The sequence below is a fragment of the Ambystoma mexicanum genome, chromosome 9 (genome assembly GCF_040938575.1).
Source record: "Ambystoma mexicanum isolate Mex_15411 chromosome 9, UKY_AmexF1_1, whole genome shotgun sequence".
NCBI classification, from domain to species: Eukaryota; Metazoa; Chordata; class Amphibia; order Caudata; family Ambystomatidae; genus Ambystoma; species Ambystoma mexicanum.
In genome coordinates this window covers 308,652,438-308,671,860 of record NC_090931.1, presented here as the reverse complement: position 1 = coordinate 308,671,860, position 19,423 = coordinate 308,652,438, and the positions used below count along the sequence as shown (strand labels likewise).

At 45.2% G+C, this 19,423-nt stretch overlaps 1 protein-coding gene across 3 annotated transcripts in view; it reads left to right on the top strand.

Moving 5' to 3' along the window:
• Positions 1–19,423, top strand: part of ATP2A3 (ATPase sarcoplasmic/endoplasmic reticulum Ca2+ transporting 3) — a 680,492-nt gene that overhangs the window by 224,270 nt on the left and 436,799 nt on the right. For all 3 annotated transcript variants that reach the window (XM_069614715.1, XM_069614714.1, XM_069614716.1), the window contains exon 3: positions 11,362–11,444. In XM_069614715.1, coding sequence (XP_069470816.1) covers positions 11,362–11,444 — 83 coding nt within the window. The remainder of the gene's footprint in view (positions 1–11,361; positions 11,445–19,423) is intronic.

Here is a 19,423-nt window from a genome sequence, read left to right as displayed (position 1 = left end):
TTAATTATATACTGACTATGCCTTTATTGCCATAGCTGCCAAGTTTCCCAGCTCCATGTGTGGCACATCGAGCCAGTACTGGGTTTCCCATTGCATGCTGGGACTTGTAGTCCCTTAATTAAAATGGAAACTGTGAAGCTACAAGTCGCCGCATTCAATGGGAAACATCAGGACTGCCTCGAGGTGTCACACATGCAGATGGGAAACCAGACACCTATGGATCACTGGCAGATGTTCATGTGTCTTTGGGCATTGATGACAGTGCAGTTATGTTGTATTGTGTGGATGTGGCAATGGGAGGGAGATGGAGGCTCATGCACATTTTTTTTAAGGTTAGCATGAAGTCCAGAAGGCGTTACATATTGTGATGAATCGTGGGATTCAATCACTTCTCCCCAGGGGGAGCCTTTCACTGCAAGGCTAGGGAAGTGGGCCCACTATATGATACTCTCCCTAGGGGTAGAGGCAAGCAGGACCTCATCAAGAGAAACTTCCCTCTTGGGGATAAGGATTCACCTTCCAAAGAGGAACTTCCTAAATTACTCACCCACAACCCACCTCCAACAACTTCAATTCAAAGGCCTCATAAAGAACCAATTAATGTATGTTAGTGTGGTGAGGAAACATTAAATTCCTATGAGCAAAGAAATTAGTAGAATACTGTGAAGAAGAAGATTGTCCAAGACATGCAGAATATTCGGGCAACAGAAAGAAAGGATTTGAATGCTCCGCCAGGGAAGGCCCAGCTAAGCACTATACAAAAGAGGAGGAGAAATCCTGTCGGAAGTGGAAGTCCAGGAGATTCAAATTGACTGTGTGTGTGACGCTGAAGCGCACTGTGACGCGCAGCTTGCAAACAAGGAAACAAGCTAGCGAGTGAAGGCAACGCGAGGAAAGCGTGCAGGCGGAAGAGCGGAGTGAAGGAAATCTGAGACTGCCTACCAAGTTTTAAGTGGTGGTGTGACTGAGAGTCGGTGGACTGTTCAGTCCAAGAACGACCCCGAACCAGGGACCTGTTCCCGACACGCAGCAGCTGCAAATACTGAGAGAGAGAAATCAAGAGGCAAGAAGCCAACCTGACAAACGGAAGGAAGCATCCCGTTCTGATCGCAGGCCTGGTGACACCAAGCCCATGTCAGAGAGGTAACAGGGTAGGCGGTAGGCCCAGGAAGGATAACGAACTAAACAAGCATAATAGTCATACTCATCCCAGTGAAGAGTGCAACCCAATAATCCCTAAGGAGAGTGGAAAGTTGTATGGGGACATTGATAAGAAGGAAAGAGGTGAAAATCAATACTGGTACTCTCATACTCGTCCCAGTAATACTAAAAAGGAGGAAAGAAGTGCGAATCATTACTGGTACTCTCAGACTCGCCCCAGTAATACTAAAGAGAAGGAAAGCACTGCGAATCATTACTGGCTCTCTCAGACTCGTCCCAGTAATACTAAAGAGGAGGAAAGAAGTGTGAATCATTACTGGTATCCTCATGCTCTTCCCAGTGGAACTAAAGAGGCCGAAACTGAAGAGAATCATTGCTGGAGCCTTCATGCTCATTCCAGTGAAGCCAAGGAAGGGAATGCAGGAGAACACTTTTGGGAATGTGAATATTCATCTTCAGAACTATCAAGAGTTAGGGAGGAGCAAGAGTTTATGTGAGAATCCTTAGGACTGGCCCAGGAGACACAGTGGACATTGCGCATAGAAGAAACACCAAGTGCATTAACTATAGAACAAGCAAAAAATACCCTCAGAAGGGGAAAGCAAGGTGTCATGGACATGGAGAGAACCCGAAGACCCCTATTTCTGAATTGCATGAACTGGTCAAAATAGTTGCCAAGAATTACCTACGATTAAGTTAGTGATTTGCCTGCACGGGGCCAGTCAGTACAGGATTTATTGCATGTCACCTGCAAGACTCCTGGCCTATCCTTCCACTACTCCCTGCCAGCTACTCACATACCGGAGTCCTACAGTTCAATCGGTGCCACAGCCTCTTGTAGAGCCCCCAAGAAAGTAGCAGCAGTCACCCCTTCCTCAGGCCAGGTCTGCATCAGACTTGCCCGGGTGCTAGGCTCAGCAAAGCTCTTGGCGACTGCTGCTTATCCCCTTTACTGCCATTTTCAGCCACTTATAATTAGTGGATAATTAAAACTACTGGATTGATTGACAAATCATTGTAAATGATCTTATCCACTGCCCACAAAACCAGTGGTTTCAAGCTCTGCACCTCACTAGTATGAAGCAAATTCCTTTGTGAAAGATTGTCTTCACTCCTTAGGCACAATATGGACCATACAAATGGAATTCTGGAAGTTCAGCAGCTACCTTTTTTAATTAAGCATAAATGCAGCCAAACGTACATATTTGTACCACCCTTTCTTCCCTTTTCTTGTTGCACAATTTGGAAATCAATGCTACTATATCTTGGGAACCTGTCAAAGGACCTTTCACATTGAGCTGCAGGTGACTTGCCTAGCTCCCCACTGTGATCAGGTGAACCCAAATCATTCACTGGCATCTTCTTAATATTGTCTCTTGGGCCTTCTTTGAGGCAGGCCTATTGTGACGGAATGCCATCTATGAGGTTGGTGGAACTCCAGAGTTTTATTTTATTTTAAGTAATGATGCGGGTAGCTCTATCTCTCAAAGTGAGCAGTGAGGTCTGCAAATCCGACCCCCCTTTGATAACACTTCATATTGAAAAGCATAGTGCAAGCATGTAACTTTGATGGGCCTGTCTATTGGCATCTCGAAGCGGCTGCCTTGTAGTTTGGCAACAAACGAGTACAAAGTGATATGTGCAATCCTGCCAACAGACTAATGGCACCCAAATCACCAGCAGCCAACCCTGGGTGGTACAAATACTAAATTAAATCATGTGATTGGGTGATCCCAGAAACTGGTGTCAGTTCATTAATATTTAAATATAAGCCTTGTTTGGTAATGCACAATTTTACTCACCAAAACCTTTTGGTATCCTTGTATGTTCAGCTTGTTTTCTAGTTACCTTCCTGTCGGGCCTCCTGTGTATTCTCTGTCTGGGAATGAGTTTCACACAAAACAGATAAACAGAGCTCTGCCCCAGCGAAAGCAGTTGTCTTCCCTGAAAAAGGTTTGTCCCCTTCCAGGAAGACAGGAAATGCCCCCAGGGTGCAGGGAGAGGGCCAGTGCTTTAAAGGACTGGCTCTGCCAGACCATAGGAAATTACACTGGGGTGGTAAATAACAAAGACATTTTGATGGCAGCAGACAGGGCAAGGGGGCCAAATTAGAGTAGGCAGGACAGAAACATCGGCCCATGGAAAGATCCAACAATCTTGGATTGTCCCAGGGCTCCCTAAACCTCATTTTACCCTGTACCACTTCGTGCCGAAAAACAGGAGCCAGATTGGACGCCTTACAGAAGGCAGAAGAGAACCAATCCCCTGTAGAAGATTGCCTATTTAAGAGGTGACACCCCACCCCACCCCTGTTGAATCACCCTTGGTCTAATGAAGGAGGATTACACCTGGAACCTTGTTGGGACTTGGAGTAGAGTCTGTTCCAAAGTCCTTTTCCATAGAGGTAACAGCAAAGGCCTTCAAGTAAAGGGCAAGCCTTTTCCCTCAACCATCCTAGTGGAATATTTGGGGTGACATGCTGGCTGGACATGGCCTACTTCAAGCTGAGATCTCTTGTACCTAGGATACTGCTCACTGGAGGTGACCGAACCCAGCAAGTGCTGTCTAAAAACCCATCCTGGCCAGCAATCACACAGATCAAACGACTTGCCTTGCCCCTGAAGTCTCCAGCTGGGCAAGAAGCACCCAGAATTCAAGAAAAATCCCTGGACCAGATTTTCAAGCTTTGATCCATTTTCAAGCCAGCTGCAATGCTTTAAGACACTGTTTTAGCTGCTGGAAGCAACCAGAGCTGCCTTTGCCACTTGACACTTTTTGATGTGCTCTTGAGCCATTGACACAACCCATTGGTAGTCTATGTACCTGACAATTTCAACTGAGGAAATGCATTGAATTGCTGGACCTCTTTCAACCAGCACGACTACTGACTCAACCCATTGCCTTCTTGTTCTGCGCCCAAGGTGAGCTGATCGCAGATTCAGGACTGCACTGCATCGCTGGAATGCCTCGAGCAGACACTATCTCGATGTAAATGGTCCATTGGGAACAACTGACTCAATGTCTCGATGCTGACTCGACCCATTTAAAGCATCCAATTATTTAAAGAAACCTTGGCTGGGCATTCTTTTATATTGGTACTACAGCACAGTTGCTGTTTGGTCTGCTTCTGTGCTAGCCCACACACCCCCTGAAGAGTATAGGCTCCCCTCAGCCCATGCTACCTTATAGAGGTGAAGGAGGTAGACCTGACAGACACTGCCTGTTTAACGTTTATGGCTGCGATCACTGCGGGCTTAGTAATTGTGAGGAATTCAACAATCCACAGGGTGGGCTTTTTTGAAATTTTATATTCAATGGAATGATGGTAAACCAACTTCAGGAAAATGTGTTGGGATAATCCATACACATTTTCCTATGTTCAAATCACAGCAAAAGCATAGACCTTTGTACTCCGGGCTGGACAACACCTACAGGCACCATCCACCCCTGTCATATTTAGTTGGAATGTGAAAGGAGTGCACAATGTCCTCTCCTGGAAGGGAGAGGACCAACCTCCCCCATGCCATGGTCCACCTGATTTAACTGCCAAAGGCACCATGGATCCACGCTGCTCTTTTGTTACGCCCTGTAGCTGGTGGCATCTGCAGAGCCACACACGGGGGTACTTCAAACAGACCCACACAGGGCCTGGCTGCAGAGGACAACAAAGGAGGCAGGAAACCAACAACCTTTCATAGAGAACTGTAGCAACCTGTGAACTGTCATGTCTGGGTCTGTTGTTTACAGTAGGCCACACTGCTAGGTGTACCCCATTCATAAGGTACAAGAATGTGGTTTGCAGGAGCAAGAGAGCCTGGTCTTGCTGCAGCTTCAAAGGAGACCTGCCGCTTTAACAGGGACCTGTGAGGGGTCAGAAATGAGAGGCAGACACATAGCCATAACATTTTCAACATTAAACATTTTATTAAATTAAAGGTTTTGGATAAAGGCTGTTCTGTCTTTATCCTAAAGAGAGATTCCCTTCCTTGCAAAATAAAGCTAAAGATCACGCTGTGTCTTGTCGTTGAAATTATGTAAATAGTCATTGTGTCCAAAAGATATCCGACCCTCACACTTAAACAAACAATCAAAGATACAAAATAAATGTTTGTGATTTTTACTTAATACAAAGTGTATGTAAATCAAGTATGAACATTCAACAAATAACTCTTGAATTCATGGAGCTGGGGTTTCCCTTCCCCTGGATTCTTTCAGCTAGAAGCCTGATTCTTTAAGCGTAGCAGAAACTTTACGGATCGCTAAAAGTGTCCTTTTCCAAACAATGATTCCACAGAAATAGAATAAAAGTTTTTTCCCACAACCCTGTTTGTGGGATGGCAGAAATAAGCCTTTTCTACTTCACAGGATGGCAAAATGTCTATTTCCAACAACTGCTTGAGAGGGCAAAGTTTGTCTTTCGCACAACTGTTCCAAGGATGATTTCCTGGTATACATACCTTCCAGGAATTACTCAATTGATTCTTTAGATCTCCTGGTGTACTCTCCTGCCAGGTATCTTTCACTATGTCTCTTTCTTTTATATGATTTATGGATTGCCTGGCGTACTCCCAAGCCAGGAATCCCTCCTTCTGGATCTTGCAGATCCCCCGGTGTTCTCTCCCGCCAGGTATCTCTCTCCAAAAAGGGTTCACTGCCTGGTGTGTTTCTTTCACCAGGTCTTCCTACAGTGTTCACTTTCCGTCAAAGTATAACACAGTTGCACTCCTTCACTGCTCATACCTTTTTGACTTCAGGTACTACTTGTTCCAACTTCCCCCATATTGACATCCCATATATGGAGATTTGTTCAAGTTCTGTCTGTCAACTTCATTTGTATTTCTTGGCTTTTGGTAATGCTTGTTCCAAGTTCCCCAAATTGACATTTCATATAAGGAGAGTTGTACAACGTTTGCCTCTCTACTTCTTCATTAGTATCCCTAGGCTTGTGGCAATGCATGTTCCAAGTTTCCCCAAACTGCCATTTCACATGAGGAGATTTGAACAATTTTTGCCTTTCATATCTGTGGTCAGTGTTCAAAATAGTTATTCAATTGTTCATAAGTTGGCTGCAATGTCCCGGAACCCCCAACTTCTCTGGGCTGACTCACCAGTGTATTGTGTGGCTTCGGCAAAGTTTTATCTCTGGGCAGGCTTCCCCTGTCATGCACTCTCCTTCAGTTCCCGTATCAGCTTCACAACCACTCACTGATGGAACCGAGGCAGCACCACAGGACCATGTCTCATACAGCCCCACGACGGCGGCTGTCTGCCTTCCAGCAGTCCCTCCAGGGCACCCTCTGCACTTTTATCAGACTCCCATTCCCCCAGTAAAGTATGCTTGCAGGTGGTTGCCTACAAGAATTTGGCTCTTCAAGCATGACTCGTCTCCGCGTGTACGCTTCTGCTGTGGGGTCTGCTTCCCGGTTCTCTTGCTCTGCAGCTCTCTTATCCTCTTCTTAATTGCAGGTGTTCCTCAGGTTTAAATGTCCCGTGCAGCTGATTGTTAGGATGACAACTAGTCCACACGTCTAACTTGATGTTACTTTCATTCCACATTGACTCCTTACTCCTCTTTCCTCGTCTCAGTACTTCAGGGTTTATGGGATTTGGAGTCCAAAGGAGTTTTAAACCTTTTTATGTTAGATTGCTTTACATCTCTGTTTAAATAACAACCATCGTAAACAGAAGATTTTAAATGTGTTTTATGGGTGTTATGTATGTATGAAGAGTGAATTGTATTCTGTCTAGGATGTTTGACAAGAAGGGCTTTTAGGTTTTACAACTGGAGGCATTTGAATAATGACAAAATACCATCAGGAGCTCTGTAATTATAGGGTCTTCTTCACATGAAAGGGAAGAATACTGCATTTCTCCTGATGGATTAACCTGTTTCCCCGACAGCTACCTCCTACCATGTGATCCACCCTGATAATACCACCCACAGGGTCAGGATCAGGTAGCGGCTGCCTTCCCATGGCCACATGAGAGGAGATTTTAGGCTGGGGTTGAATGATGACTTTCTAGGATTAATCACAAACCACTCAGGGAGGACCATTAACCAGAGAGACTCTTTGAACACAAAAGACAGGAAGATGCATTTGACTTAGCAGCTCAAGGGAGAGAGCCCAGAACCCTTTCTGTTGAGAGATGGGGTCCTCCATATTAGTTCTGGGGAACACTTTGTTCCTGTTTTCACCTCTTGATCTTTCTTGTTGTAAAGCACTCTGGTTATGACCTGACTTTTACAGGTGATTGTTGGTAGGGACCCCAGGAATGGTTCAATAAGGTAGGTTTAACCTACATCAATCACTGTGGCCCACTTGGCATTAAAAGCGCCCCGAGCCCCTCTTTTGGCAGATCATCTGAAGACTTCACAAGAAGTAAGAAAGAAGAACTCAACCTTGGACCCTGGCTGAAGGTACAGGCTGCCTTACACCTTCTGACAGTCAAGGAAGACAAGGATATCCAAAAAGGGAAGCAAGATCCCTCCCCTAAACATCTCCCAGGGAACAGAGGGAGATCCAGAAAACAGAGGACCCGCCAGCCACTGCAGACCCGGTACCCAGCCAGCACACTTTGTGCCATTCTAGGCTTTGCAGCAAGCTTCCTGGTTTGGAAGTGCAAGAAGGTCTCTGAACCTATATCCAAGGACAAGGCAGCTGCCTGCAACACACTCCATAGCTGTAGGCTGTCAGCCTTAAAGGACTACACAAGCCCATTGAAGACGCTGGGAAAAGTGCTTAGACGAGCATCTACCGCCGTCCGCATTAAAGGACATTTTTGAGCCAGTCGAGTTCCTCAATCTTCAACCGACTGCAACGCTGACAGTTGTCAAGCCCCAGTTGCTTAAAGACATCCGATACGTCTTGACCAGTGCTTCAGAAACCGCTGATCAGCAGTGAGACAATGATTCCCGACCCTGAGCCGCTATGTAGGCCAGCCTGCAGCCGTTCGTTTAGCTTCGCTTGCCAAAGCGTCTTGCTGCCTGATACCCGCAACTGACTCCTGGCTTGAACTCTGTCACAGAAGCCTGCAAAGCACCCTGAAGCCAACTCTACCCTGTCGCGTACCAAGAAAACCAACAGCAAAAGCTAAATTAAGGTTCTGTTCCCCGGTCCTTCTCAGAAGACCCCTAGAAACATTTTAAGACCTGTTTCCACCTTTGTGCTAAAGCCAAGAAACAATAACATACTGTTGTGGTTATTAACCATACCGACTCCCCTCCTCTCAGTATCCAGAGTGCATCCCTTTTCTTACTTTGAAGCTGTCTGTCCTCTGCATACCTTTACAGGGTGGGTTGTATTTCGTAGTGTTGTTAGACTGTCTGTTGTGATAATTATAAAGTAGATATTTTTATACAATCTTTACGGGACACTCCTTTTATCATTGGGTAATAATTGTATTTTTCACTGTGTTGCAACTAACCAACGATCCACGACCTGTAGAGGAGATAAGCCTGACTTTTCATCCTACTTACCAAATTTGGACAAGGAGGTTTATAATTTGCTTGTTATTCCAATCTGTTTGGATCGCTTCTGGTGTATTAGAGGTGTTGGGCCGATTGATGGTTTAAAAACTGATATTCACCCCTGGACCACTGGTACCTCAGAAGTTGATTTGTCACAGTAATATTGTGAAGCTGAGAAGGAGTTTTTATCCATTACTCAACCCTGTTCACCTGCTGAGCAGTAGCCATTTCATTACACCTATACTATTGTTTGTCTGAGTCAAACCCTTGGTGGGCTGCGTAGATTGTACACGTTTCCATTCAGACCCTATATTCTGTAGTAAAAAGTTCACATCATTAGTTTTTTCTTAAATACATTTGAAGAGAACGCCCTCAAAGCACTTTCTCAATAAAGATGCCAGTTGTGTGAATAGGGGTTAGTCACATGTTCCTATTAGCAAGCTGGGCAGAATGGCTGCCACGGCTATGCCAGCACTTGCACCCGAATGGCATCCTTCCGTAAGCAATACAGCCCTCCAATGAAGCCTATGACAGTCAACATTGGCCTGCACCCTGAATTATAGGTCCAACCCATTAATATTCCAATCAGATTGATGGGGTATGTAAGATGCCATGATAATAAAGCATGTTTATGCTTAAATCAATGAATGCTTAAAACTGTACGATCAACACAATATGAACTTCACGCACTGGCAGGCACATGAATCCAGATTACTTCCCATGAAAAACTGTTAAATCATTCCGCGGTGTAACCCACTTTTTTAATTGATCGCCGATGAAATTTGGTGTCATTGTGAACCAGTTGGAACTTTAAAATTATTCCACTGTGCTTCAGAAATTAAATCAATTAATATTGTGAAACCACACATTAAGCAGTGGGGTTTGCTCACGGAAGTACTGCAAATTAAGAGTGAGCACCTGATTAATTTCTAGTTATTATCTTTCATCGAAGGCATTAATATTTCATTTATTGAATTCATAAAGCGCCTTTCACCAAAATCGCTATTACAAAATATTTGAAAACGGTACAATTTACATGATCATGCAAAAAACAACTTAAGATGGGAGAAGGGGGAGAGAAACAGAGTCACTAAGAAAAACGAAGGGAGAGATGATGAGCTTTCAGATTAGATTGAAAAATACAAAGAGATGAAAAAGAGCAGATAGAGAGAAGAATAGAATTCCAGTGTTTACGGCTCAGAGGTCAAAAGATCGGAAACAGGAAGAAGCGCATGGGGATTTGGGGGACTGTGAGAAGAAGCAGATTCTGTGATCGGAGAGCCAGTGAGGGAGAATAGAAGGCGGGTAGCAGAGAAAGATAAGGAGGAGCCAAGCAGTGAGTACATTTAAAAACGCTACAAAAAAAGAATGGTAGAGAAGACGTGAATCAAAGGGAAGCAGTGAAATAGACAGTAAAGAAGATGTGATAGAGGAACGAAAAGGTAAAGAGAAGAGAAGATGAATCAAGAATTATAAACAGATCCGCGAGGAAGATGATGTGAGGTAGGAAGACCAAGAAGAAGAGAAGAGAAGTAGTCGATACGAGAAAAGACCAGGCAGAACAGAAGAAGTTTAGTAGCATGAAATGAGACCTAGTAGTGAGCACGACAGATGTTAAAGAGGGCATCGCAACAGGAGCGAGCAATAGAAGAGATATGCAGTTTAAACAAAAGTGAGGGATCAAAGAGAACCCACAAACTGCATGCAGAAGACGAACAGGGTGGAGGTAAAGAAGGAAAAAAGAAGAGTAGAAGGAATAGTTGAAGCTGGAAAAAACAGAACCCCAGTCTTAAATGATTAAGGTGTAGAAAGTGAGAAGACATCCAGTTTTGGACAGCAGAACAGCAAGTGGATGCGGTGGAGTAAAGATCAGAGTAAGAAGAAGAAAAAGAGAGAGAGATTTGTGTATCATCTGCGTACCGATGAAAGGAAAGACGATGGATCTTGAAGCAACTGATGATATTTAGTCCTGATAAAAGTCCTTGTAGTTGGAATCCTAGGGACGGGAACATATGTAGATTTGATATTTTCTTCTTTATATATTGCACAATGTTTCTGTATTATAATGGGATTAAAGCAGTAAGGGGTTTTATGGGGCTTTACAACCTTATTCGAGCCACTGATCATTTTTAAGAGTGGCATGATACCCATAAGCTAATGCACTGATACGTCTGTTTAAGGAGGGAGCATCAAATTATGTTGCATTCAAGCTTTGACATGCACTGCGAGTCACCTTTCCCAAATCGAATAACCATTTATATGACTTAAATAAATCGTAAGCCGGGTCCTCAGGTCCCTCACCCTTATGCCATGTATGTGTGATCATCTGTAATATGCTGGGTAAATACGCTGGGTTGTTTTCACCGTAAAATTCAACAACACGTTAAAGGTAACCTACGGGAATCTATGGCTTCAGAAGGCCTGTAGCAGAGAGAGAGCGGACAGTGGTGGAGACGGAGAGCGAGCAAAGGAGAGAGAGAGAGAGAGATGGGCACCATTTCTAAATGTTTTATTCAAGGTTTTATTTCCAGCCTGTGGATTCCCATTTGGTGGCAGGCAGGCAGATCCTTCCGGAATAGGATGTCTGTTGCGCTGCTCATTCTTATCTGTGTTTGCCTGGTGGAGTAGCCACATATGACATCATGGAACTGAAGCATTCTAAAGGGAGGCCTTGCATCACCCTGGCTTCTTAAATTGCCTGCCATATAAAAGAGCTCTGTTTATTTTTACAGGGAAGTCCATCTGGGAGCTGGTGTTGGAGCAGTTTGAAGATCTTCTCGTACGCATTCTCCTCCTGGCTGCTTTTGTTTCATTTGTAAGTACCACCCTCCACCTAACTCTCGCATACAACATGTCCCAGGTTTGCAGATGTAGGTGATACATAGAGAGAACTTCGTGATGAAGCAACGCAGCACTGTAGAACAAGGCATACAGTAATAGGATAGGTATGGTAATGGCTATTTATAAAGCGCCATTTACACAAGGCACGTGTTTCAAAGCGCTCAAGGAGGGAGGGAACAAGGGGAAAAACAACCCAAAAAACTAGATCAAATTGGAAAAGGTCAAATATTTTCAATCAAGTAGACCTAAACCTGGTGGTTTCCTCTCTTGTGAATATTTATTTCTTTTATTTATTATTTGCTTGTTATGTGCGTATACAGGAAGTAAATACTGTTTCAAAGCACCCACAGGGCAACTGGGAGCGGGGACAAGGGATGAGAAAGAATTCAAATACATTTTTTTTTTAAATGCTGGGGGACGAACCTACTATGTCTTGTAAGTGTTCTGAATGTGCAAGTCCAGAAGGTGGAGGGAATGGGATAGGTGCTAGGGTGTTCATGGGTGAGCAACAGGTGAAGTGCAATATAAGGTAAGTGCGAGAGCCACCAGGGTGGAGGGTGAGCTGAAGCAGGTGCTGAGGATAGACAGAAGCTGGGACGATTCGGTGTGACTGGTCAGGGCCCCGCCGATGCATAAGGGCCCTGAAAACCAAGCAAGCTAGTTGTTTAGACTATTGTAATGCCTTGTTGCTAGCCCAACCTAAAGCCCTTATCAATTGTCTTAAATTGGTGCAGAATTTAGCGGCCCGGGTAGCTACAGCCACTCCCTGTGGCTCCCACGTTATTCCAGTGTGGAAAGCCCTTCACTGGATTCCAGTGAATAACGAAATTATCATCAAATCACTTTGTCTTGTCCACTGGGCCTTCTTTAAAGTCAGCACAGACTTTCTTCTGGATACATTTCTGCCCTATGTCCCTGTGAGGGCTCTCCACTCTTCTAATGACTGTTTGGTTGTCGTCCCAAGATTTTGCTTGAGTAGAGTGGGTGGTCAGGCTTTCTCAGGGGCAGCTAGTAAGCTGTGGAATAGCCTCTCGGTGAGTCTAAGACGCACCAATAACCATCTTCAATTTCGCCGCCATCTCAAAACCTTCTTAATCTAGCTTGGGTTGGTATCTCCTTTCAGTTGCATCCTCGCGTCAAGATGCTTTCTGGCGTAGGTGTGTGCTACAAGTGCTAATAACATGACATAACATTCTTCCCAGAGCACGGACCTTGACAACTTTTGGGACAATGAAGGGTTTGTGGATCTCTGTGGCTCTGGACTTACTCATCAGTGCCCAAGATGCAACCTATTCCATTCCTCATGTTTGCAGCCTAGACCTGAAATGCTGGCTGCCGCGCTGGGTTTAGGCCTTGTGTCTCGATGTGGCTGCTAATATCTATGATGGCGTTTGTTCCTGTATGTGCCCTAGGTCTACAAAGCATGCAATAATGTGATCGTGCAAGCGGCTCTAAGAGCGCCCACCTCCCCCTGGTCTCTTATATTACATTTCACGCCTTTTCCTTATTCTGAAGCACTTGGGGGGTGTGGGATGGTCATCTCCCCTTCCCAACAGTTGGCCGGTCTGTAAATAAAGTGCTGGTAACAACGTATAACGGCACCTTTCTGCAACGGCCACCTCCAAGTCTGCCGGTAGGGTACTGTGATCTATGGGCAGGCCAGATAAATGCCTGAATCACCAGCACCGTTACTAGCGGTGCCAGTGAGTCGGGAAATCCCATCCCACCGGGATATCAAGTGGTGGTAACGGAACGGTAGTTCCCCGGTATCCGGGTAACTCATAATGAGCCCCATAGTGTTAAAAAAAAAAGTAGGGGGAAATGGCTAAAGAGTTTTTTTTACAAGTCTCATGAAGTGTTAAAAACCCATAAAATGACAAAATGGCAAATAAGAGATTCAGAAATAATATTGCATATCTTAAAAAGCGTGCACCTTTTACAAGCTGTGCCAGTAAACAAAATCTATTTTGGAAAATGTAGCCTGTACTGCACATGTTTGTGAAAGGATTGCAGAATTAGCACTGCTTCCTCCATTCTGTCACATATTGGTGCATCAAATAAAGTGGATGCTCCATACGGTCTCAGTTCCCACAATATAATGCTGCAGAAGGCGGAGAGCATGTGCTCAGGCCGTAGAGGAAACTTTGGTTCCCTTCTTTCATTTGGAACCGATATTCTCTGTGCTTTTTGGCTGTTTAATTTCTGTTTCTTTGCTCTGCAGATTGTATTGTGTTTTACATCTCAGCCTTTTTCTGTTTATGCATCTTCGCAACAGTCCTTTCAAGAGCCTATTCGGCGGAAGGCTGCAGCCACTTTAGCGTGAATGATTGGTGCCTCATCTTTAATGCATCATTTAATTAGGCTGACTACTTCCGGGACATTTCCCAATTTCCTGCTTTGGAATCCGAGAACTACTGTTGTGGAATATAAAAATAAATAATAATAATGCATTTCGTATATAGCGCTACACAGCCATAGGTCTCAGAGCGCTGAAAAAACAGAAGACATTATCATCCCACAGACTGGTACTCAATCTGTCGATCTCGGAACGATGAAAGGCTTAGTTGATGCTGCCGGGATTGAAACCAGCCACAGCAGGCTGCACACAGATATCCGGGGCGAGCGCTTAACTCACTGTGCTATCTGATCAGCCATGGGTCTGAACTGCCATGATTTTTAGAGCTCCTGGAAATCCACGTAAAAATGGTATGCAAAATTATTTTGCAACCAAAAATTATGTGACCCCTAATTTTCTCTGCTTGCCCAGATTTTGAGGGATTGTTAAGGTGACCAGGTGTATATTCACTTTTATGAAGAACAACATTTTTAAACCTATTTTGAAGTTTGGTTTTATCACCCCTTTTATGAGGGGAAAGTACGGTCTAGGCCAATTTTACCAAATTTAAATGGTCGCAATGACCAAAAGTTCTAAAAATGCTACCACCAAAGGTTCGAACACCAAAAGTTCAAACCTTTGGTGGTAGCATTGTAAACAAAAAAAAAGGGGGCTGTGGGGTGTCCCCCCATTGCCCTGCTCACTATACTTCATTGTATAGTGAGCAGCGGCTGCGGGGGACACCGCCGCAGCCTTCCGTTACAAAAAAAAAAGAAAAGAAAAGGGCGCTGCAGCGCCGGTACCCGATCACGGAAGTGAAAGGGAACTGGCGCTGCAGGAACCTAGCGTGAAGATGAAGCTAAGTGGGGTTTGTTTGTGTTGGGGGTGCGGGTGGGGGTGTGCTGAGGGTGTGGGCGGGTGGGGGGTGTGTTATGGGTGTGTTGTGTGAGTTTGTATGTCTGTTTGCTTGAGAAAGGTGCAAACTTTTGGTAGCTTGCACCTTTCTCATGCAAACGTTTTGCCTGCAGTACTTTCAGCCGTGGGCAAATCACTGCAAATCGAAAGTACTACAAGTACCAGAGAACCCTAAAATATGCAATGAAAGGAGGAGCTGGCTAACTGCACTGCTGTCATGCATCGGCTCCCATTGACTTCCTCATACATGGGCTCATATTAGATGTAGCAGTGGATGGGCCAGAAGGTAGTTGAAGGGCTGCGGTGAGCAGGTCGCCTTTAAGGGTATCCAGTCATTCGATTGAAAGGAAAGAACATCGTGGGGGAAACACCTTTTTTTTGCTCCCCCTATCCTGCTCTTTCTCCAAATGTTGTAGGACTGGAGTTGGTTTATATATAATTGCACCAGTCCTAGAATATGGTTAAACTGCTGATCAGTAGGAGAAAAAAAACTAATTGGTCCCCAGCAATGTTTTTCTGGGTATGTAATGACTCAGAGCCACCATTTCTGTGCCTTGCTGAACACACAGGAGTCCCCTGCTCTGTGCAGGAAACCCTGTGGCATCTCCGCCCACACCTATATTTTGAGGGGGACAAGCAGCTAGACTCCCCTATCGAGATAATCTATTTTACACCTGTAGAAAGCAGACATTATCTCTGAGCAGAGGCGTTGCTTGGAGTAGGCTGGGGGCGCTATAGCCCCGGGTCTTTTAGTTGTATCCTCAGCTAGAAACTCTGGGGCTTCAACCAAAAGGCTAGCTAGCCCCGACAGTAGCGTAGCCCCGGACCTTTTCCAGAAGTCTCAAAGGATTTATTGTAAGGCCCGCCCATGTGCACATACATGGCAGCCATGTTACCACTTGTTTTGTGGCAAGGGTGATAAAAAAAAGCACAGGCATGCCTCGCTTAGGGGTGGAGTGGCCTCTAGGGAACTCCCGATATTTCTCGGTAGGCCTCTGCATCCTGGGTCTCTGTTGTGTGGTAAACTATTTTATTGCCACATTTTCTCATAGGAAAAGGGTGTGGCTTGCTGAAAATGTGAATATGGCCCCACTTTGAAAAATATTTCCAGGACTGCCTTTGGTTAAAAGTCCACCCTTGACAGATGCCTGTGCTTCCACCCTCAAATAAAACCCTCAAAATTACACAGAGAGGGGGGCCGCAGATTTCATACATCCCACGTCACTCAGTGGAGCATTTCTTGGTGGGTGGTCGCGTATCCATATTAGGCCCGTGCGGACGCAGCTGTGGAGGTGTTGACGGCGACGCTAGTGGCGGCGCCCCTCCTCACGTACTCCCGTGATTACCCGGGATCAGAGCGCACCTTGGCTTCTTTCAAGACGCTCGTGTTATTCCAGAGTGATGAAATCCATGGAATGCTCAAGCGAAATCCCTGCAGCCTAAATTGGTTACAGAACTAGCTCTGCCTTGCCATAAAGACTCTGTCCCTGTAAACAAAGACTCGTTGCCATGGCAACAATCTTTAAACTACAAAAATAACTTTGAGAGAATGAAAGATTTCTAAGAAAAAAAAGAATGCCTTGCGATTGCTCGTTTGTTCAGCATCTCCGCTCGGGAATGCCCCACTTGAGCTAAACTCATTTTCCACCCTGCTCTCTTAATCGTTGGCAGACCGGGCACCTTTCTCGGTCATGACTTCTTGAAACCTGCCTATACGAAGCTCCCCTTTGCAGGTTTTCACTAAAATGTTGAAGTCTTTGTTTTCCTAGCTCTTGTTTCCATGCCTGGGCCTCTAGTCGCTTCAGTTGGCTCAATTCTTGCCTGACACGAGCGTCAGCAGACTGGCACACATGGAGCTTGGGGTGTTAAACACCATGGCAAAGCTCAAGGGCGCCCAGGATGGGGCAAAGTCAGTCATTGGTCTTCAGTTGCAGTTATGAAAAGCAAGTCTTTGTCTGGACTTTAGGATAGCATTGACTGTCTTGAAACGAAAGCACAGTGACAATGGGGAGTAAAATTCGTAAGCGACATTGAAACAAAGTAAAACATTCAAAAGTTATAAGAATAATAATGTTTGGTAAGTGAGAGAGGGAGACAACTCGAAACCACTGAAAAGTTATGGAAATAGGCATTAGAAGGAAGCGATTGAGAGCGAAAGAGAAAGAGAGAGGCCAGACAAAAGCAATGGGAAAACGAATTTGTGGAAAGTGATGACGTGATACTGGTCAAAAGCAATTGGAAGAAGAGTTGGGGTGACGTGAGAGCAGGTGACTGTCAAAAGCGGAAGCTGACGAGAGGTGTGCGAGAGGTATAGGGCTGAATAATAGAGCAGTAACTCGAGACGTGACGTTGGTTAAAACCAAGTAATGAGAGGGAGGGGGGCGCCAAATCAGCTCTCGGTAATGCCCCACAGCCTCCTGTTTTCTCTGCTTTTGTGAAACTTTGTACTAGTGACAATGTCTACATTTTACAACAATTTGCTTTTATGTCGGGGACCTGTTTGAGGACAAGTTAGCAGTCAGGGACAGGGCGGGGGACAGAGTAAGGAGCACGGGAGCAACATGCAACACATTTTTCCCTGGTTGACAGCTAATAGAGTTGAAACAGATTTCAGTTTAGCCTTAACTGCTATTGGATGGTAAAGTAGAGAAGTGTGATTTAACTTCAGAAAGAACAGTTGCAGAATGGTTGAAATAGTTACAAAAAGTAGTGGAACTATTTACAGTTAAAATCAAAAGTAGTGGAACGCCGCTTCCGCCCGTTCCTGCTCACTTTGACCACTGCTATTTAGTATATTTCAAACGTTTGAATGATCTATGATGTCATTTCAGTTTGTGCCCAAGTAAAGGACCCGTGTGAATCCCAGGGCCTGGTCTCCTTGGGTGTGTCCATTAGGGATGGCTTTCAGGGGTGATCTAGAGCTGCACGTCACTTGCTCTGGTTCAGAGCCCGAACCTACTGGTTCCACTCTCACTCTGAGGGCCTGAGCAGGCTCTGGAGATCGGCCTCGCAGTATTACAAATGGCACAGAGCCTTTAACCTATAATGCAAACCCTGCCTGTTTAAAGCCAGGTATTAGATATGTTGTGTGCTTGCTCTCCAAGAGTAAGCCCAGTGTGCGTCAACAACTGCCTGCTATTCACCTTAACTCTTCAAATGCTGGGCAGATCATACTCTGTAACTAGAGCACTATTGAGTGCTTCAGAAGGGATACACTAGGTAAGTAAGAGATGGGCTCCTTTGACATCTTCGACCCACCGGCTTGGCAGGTTAGCCCTGTTGCCTGGGACCTTGCCTCACTCCAGGACCTATTACACACCAACTGGACCCGTTCATATACCCACCTCTGACAACAACACTGTCTCATGGTGCCAGGCTAGCACCCTCTTCCTACAAACATGAAGGCCGGGACACTCCATGGCCTGATTTCCCTAATTCAGGCTGCTGCTTTGTCAGGCATCCGGCAAGCCATCATCTGCCTTGAATTGTAACTGCTAACCAGGACCCTCTTGCTGGCGAGTCTCCTGGAATGTACATCAGTCTTCCACTATTACACCATTCACTAACTTTCTCGCTATTCTCCTTTCCTCTTTAAAGTACACCGTTTGGCCTTCCAGTGTAGAGCCTCAGATTCTCACCTGCTGGTACTCTCAAACCTTTTCACACCAACACTGTGTGATTGCTTCGTGTCTCTCACCAAACCTCACATCAATCCCTCGAGCAATCCCCACCAGTGGCGTAGCGCAAAATGTGGGGGCCCCCTGCGAGCCATGCCGAGGGCTACGCCCCAGCTCGGCAACAAATCACGGGTCGCGCCACTCTCTGTGCCGACCTAGATTATCATGCTTGCACAATACGTACAAAGGTGCTGGTGCAGGGGTACGCCACATACAACACTAGGAAAAAGACAAAAATATGTTTTTAATGCATTATACAGCACACTTTCTGAGAAACATTGGCTAAAAAGTCAGAGCGTTTGTAATTGTTTTGTGGGGTAACACCAATCCAAAAATCCAATACATGCAAGACACGAACAGTGCACAGGAACAGTAATGCTTTGATTAATGTAATGCTTTGCTTTTCAAAATGCCATGTCACAAGGAAAACGTGCACATCTGGCTGCACAACGTAGACCAGTCTATAACATATTACAGTAAAACATGCCAGGTCACATTTAGATAAACCTAGACTGGTTGCACCTAAATGCCAGACCAAAATGTCAGTTGAAGCATTAACACTTATCATGGTTATTTTATCACAGATGCACAGAAAAATATACAATGCCACAGTAAGAATTGGCTAGACTAGCAGCATCCAAATGCCAGTCTAGACAGGTAATTACGTTTAGCAGGACTGCTTTATCAGAGATGCTCAGTAAAAAAAAAAAAATCAAGCCAAACTAAGAAATGACTAGACTGGCTACACCAAAATGCCTCTCTAGCCACTAATACCACATATCATGCCTGCTTAGCCTGGGCATGGATGACCATTATGATTTATGGCACAATCCCCACCCTACCCCAGCCCCCACACATCCCCTCTCCCTCCCACCCCCTTCTACAGACCCCAAACTCAGCTCCTCGGCCCAGAATTACCTCCACATCCCTCCTCCTTGTCCCAGCCACACACACATTTAAGTGTTCACCCTTTCACTATACTCTCACACAGGCAAACCCAGACAGCCACCCATACATCATGCACTC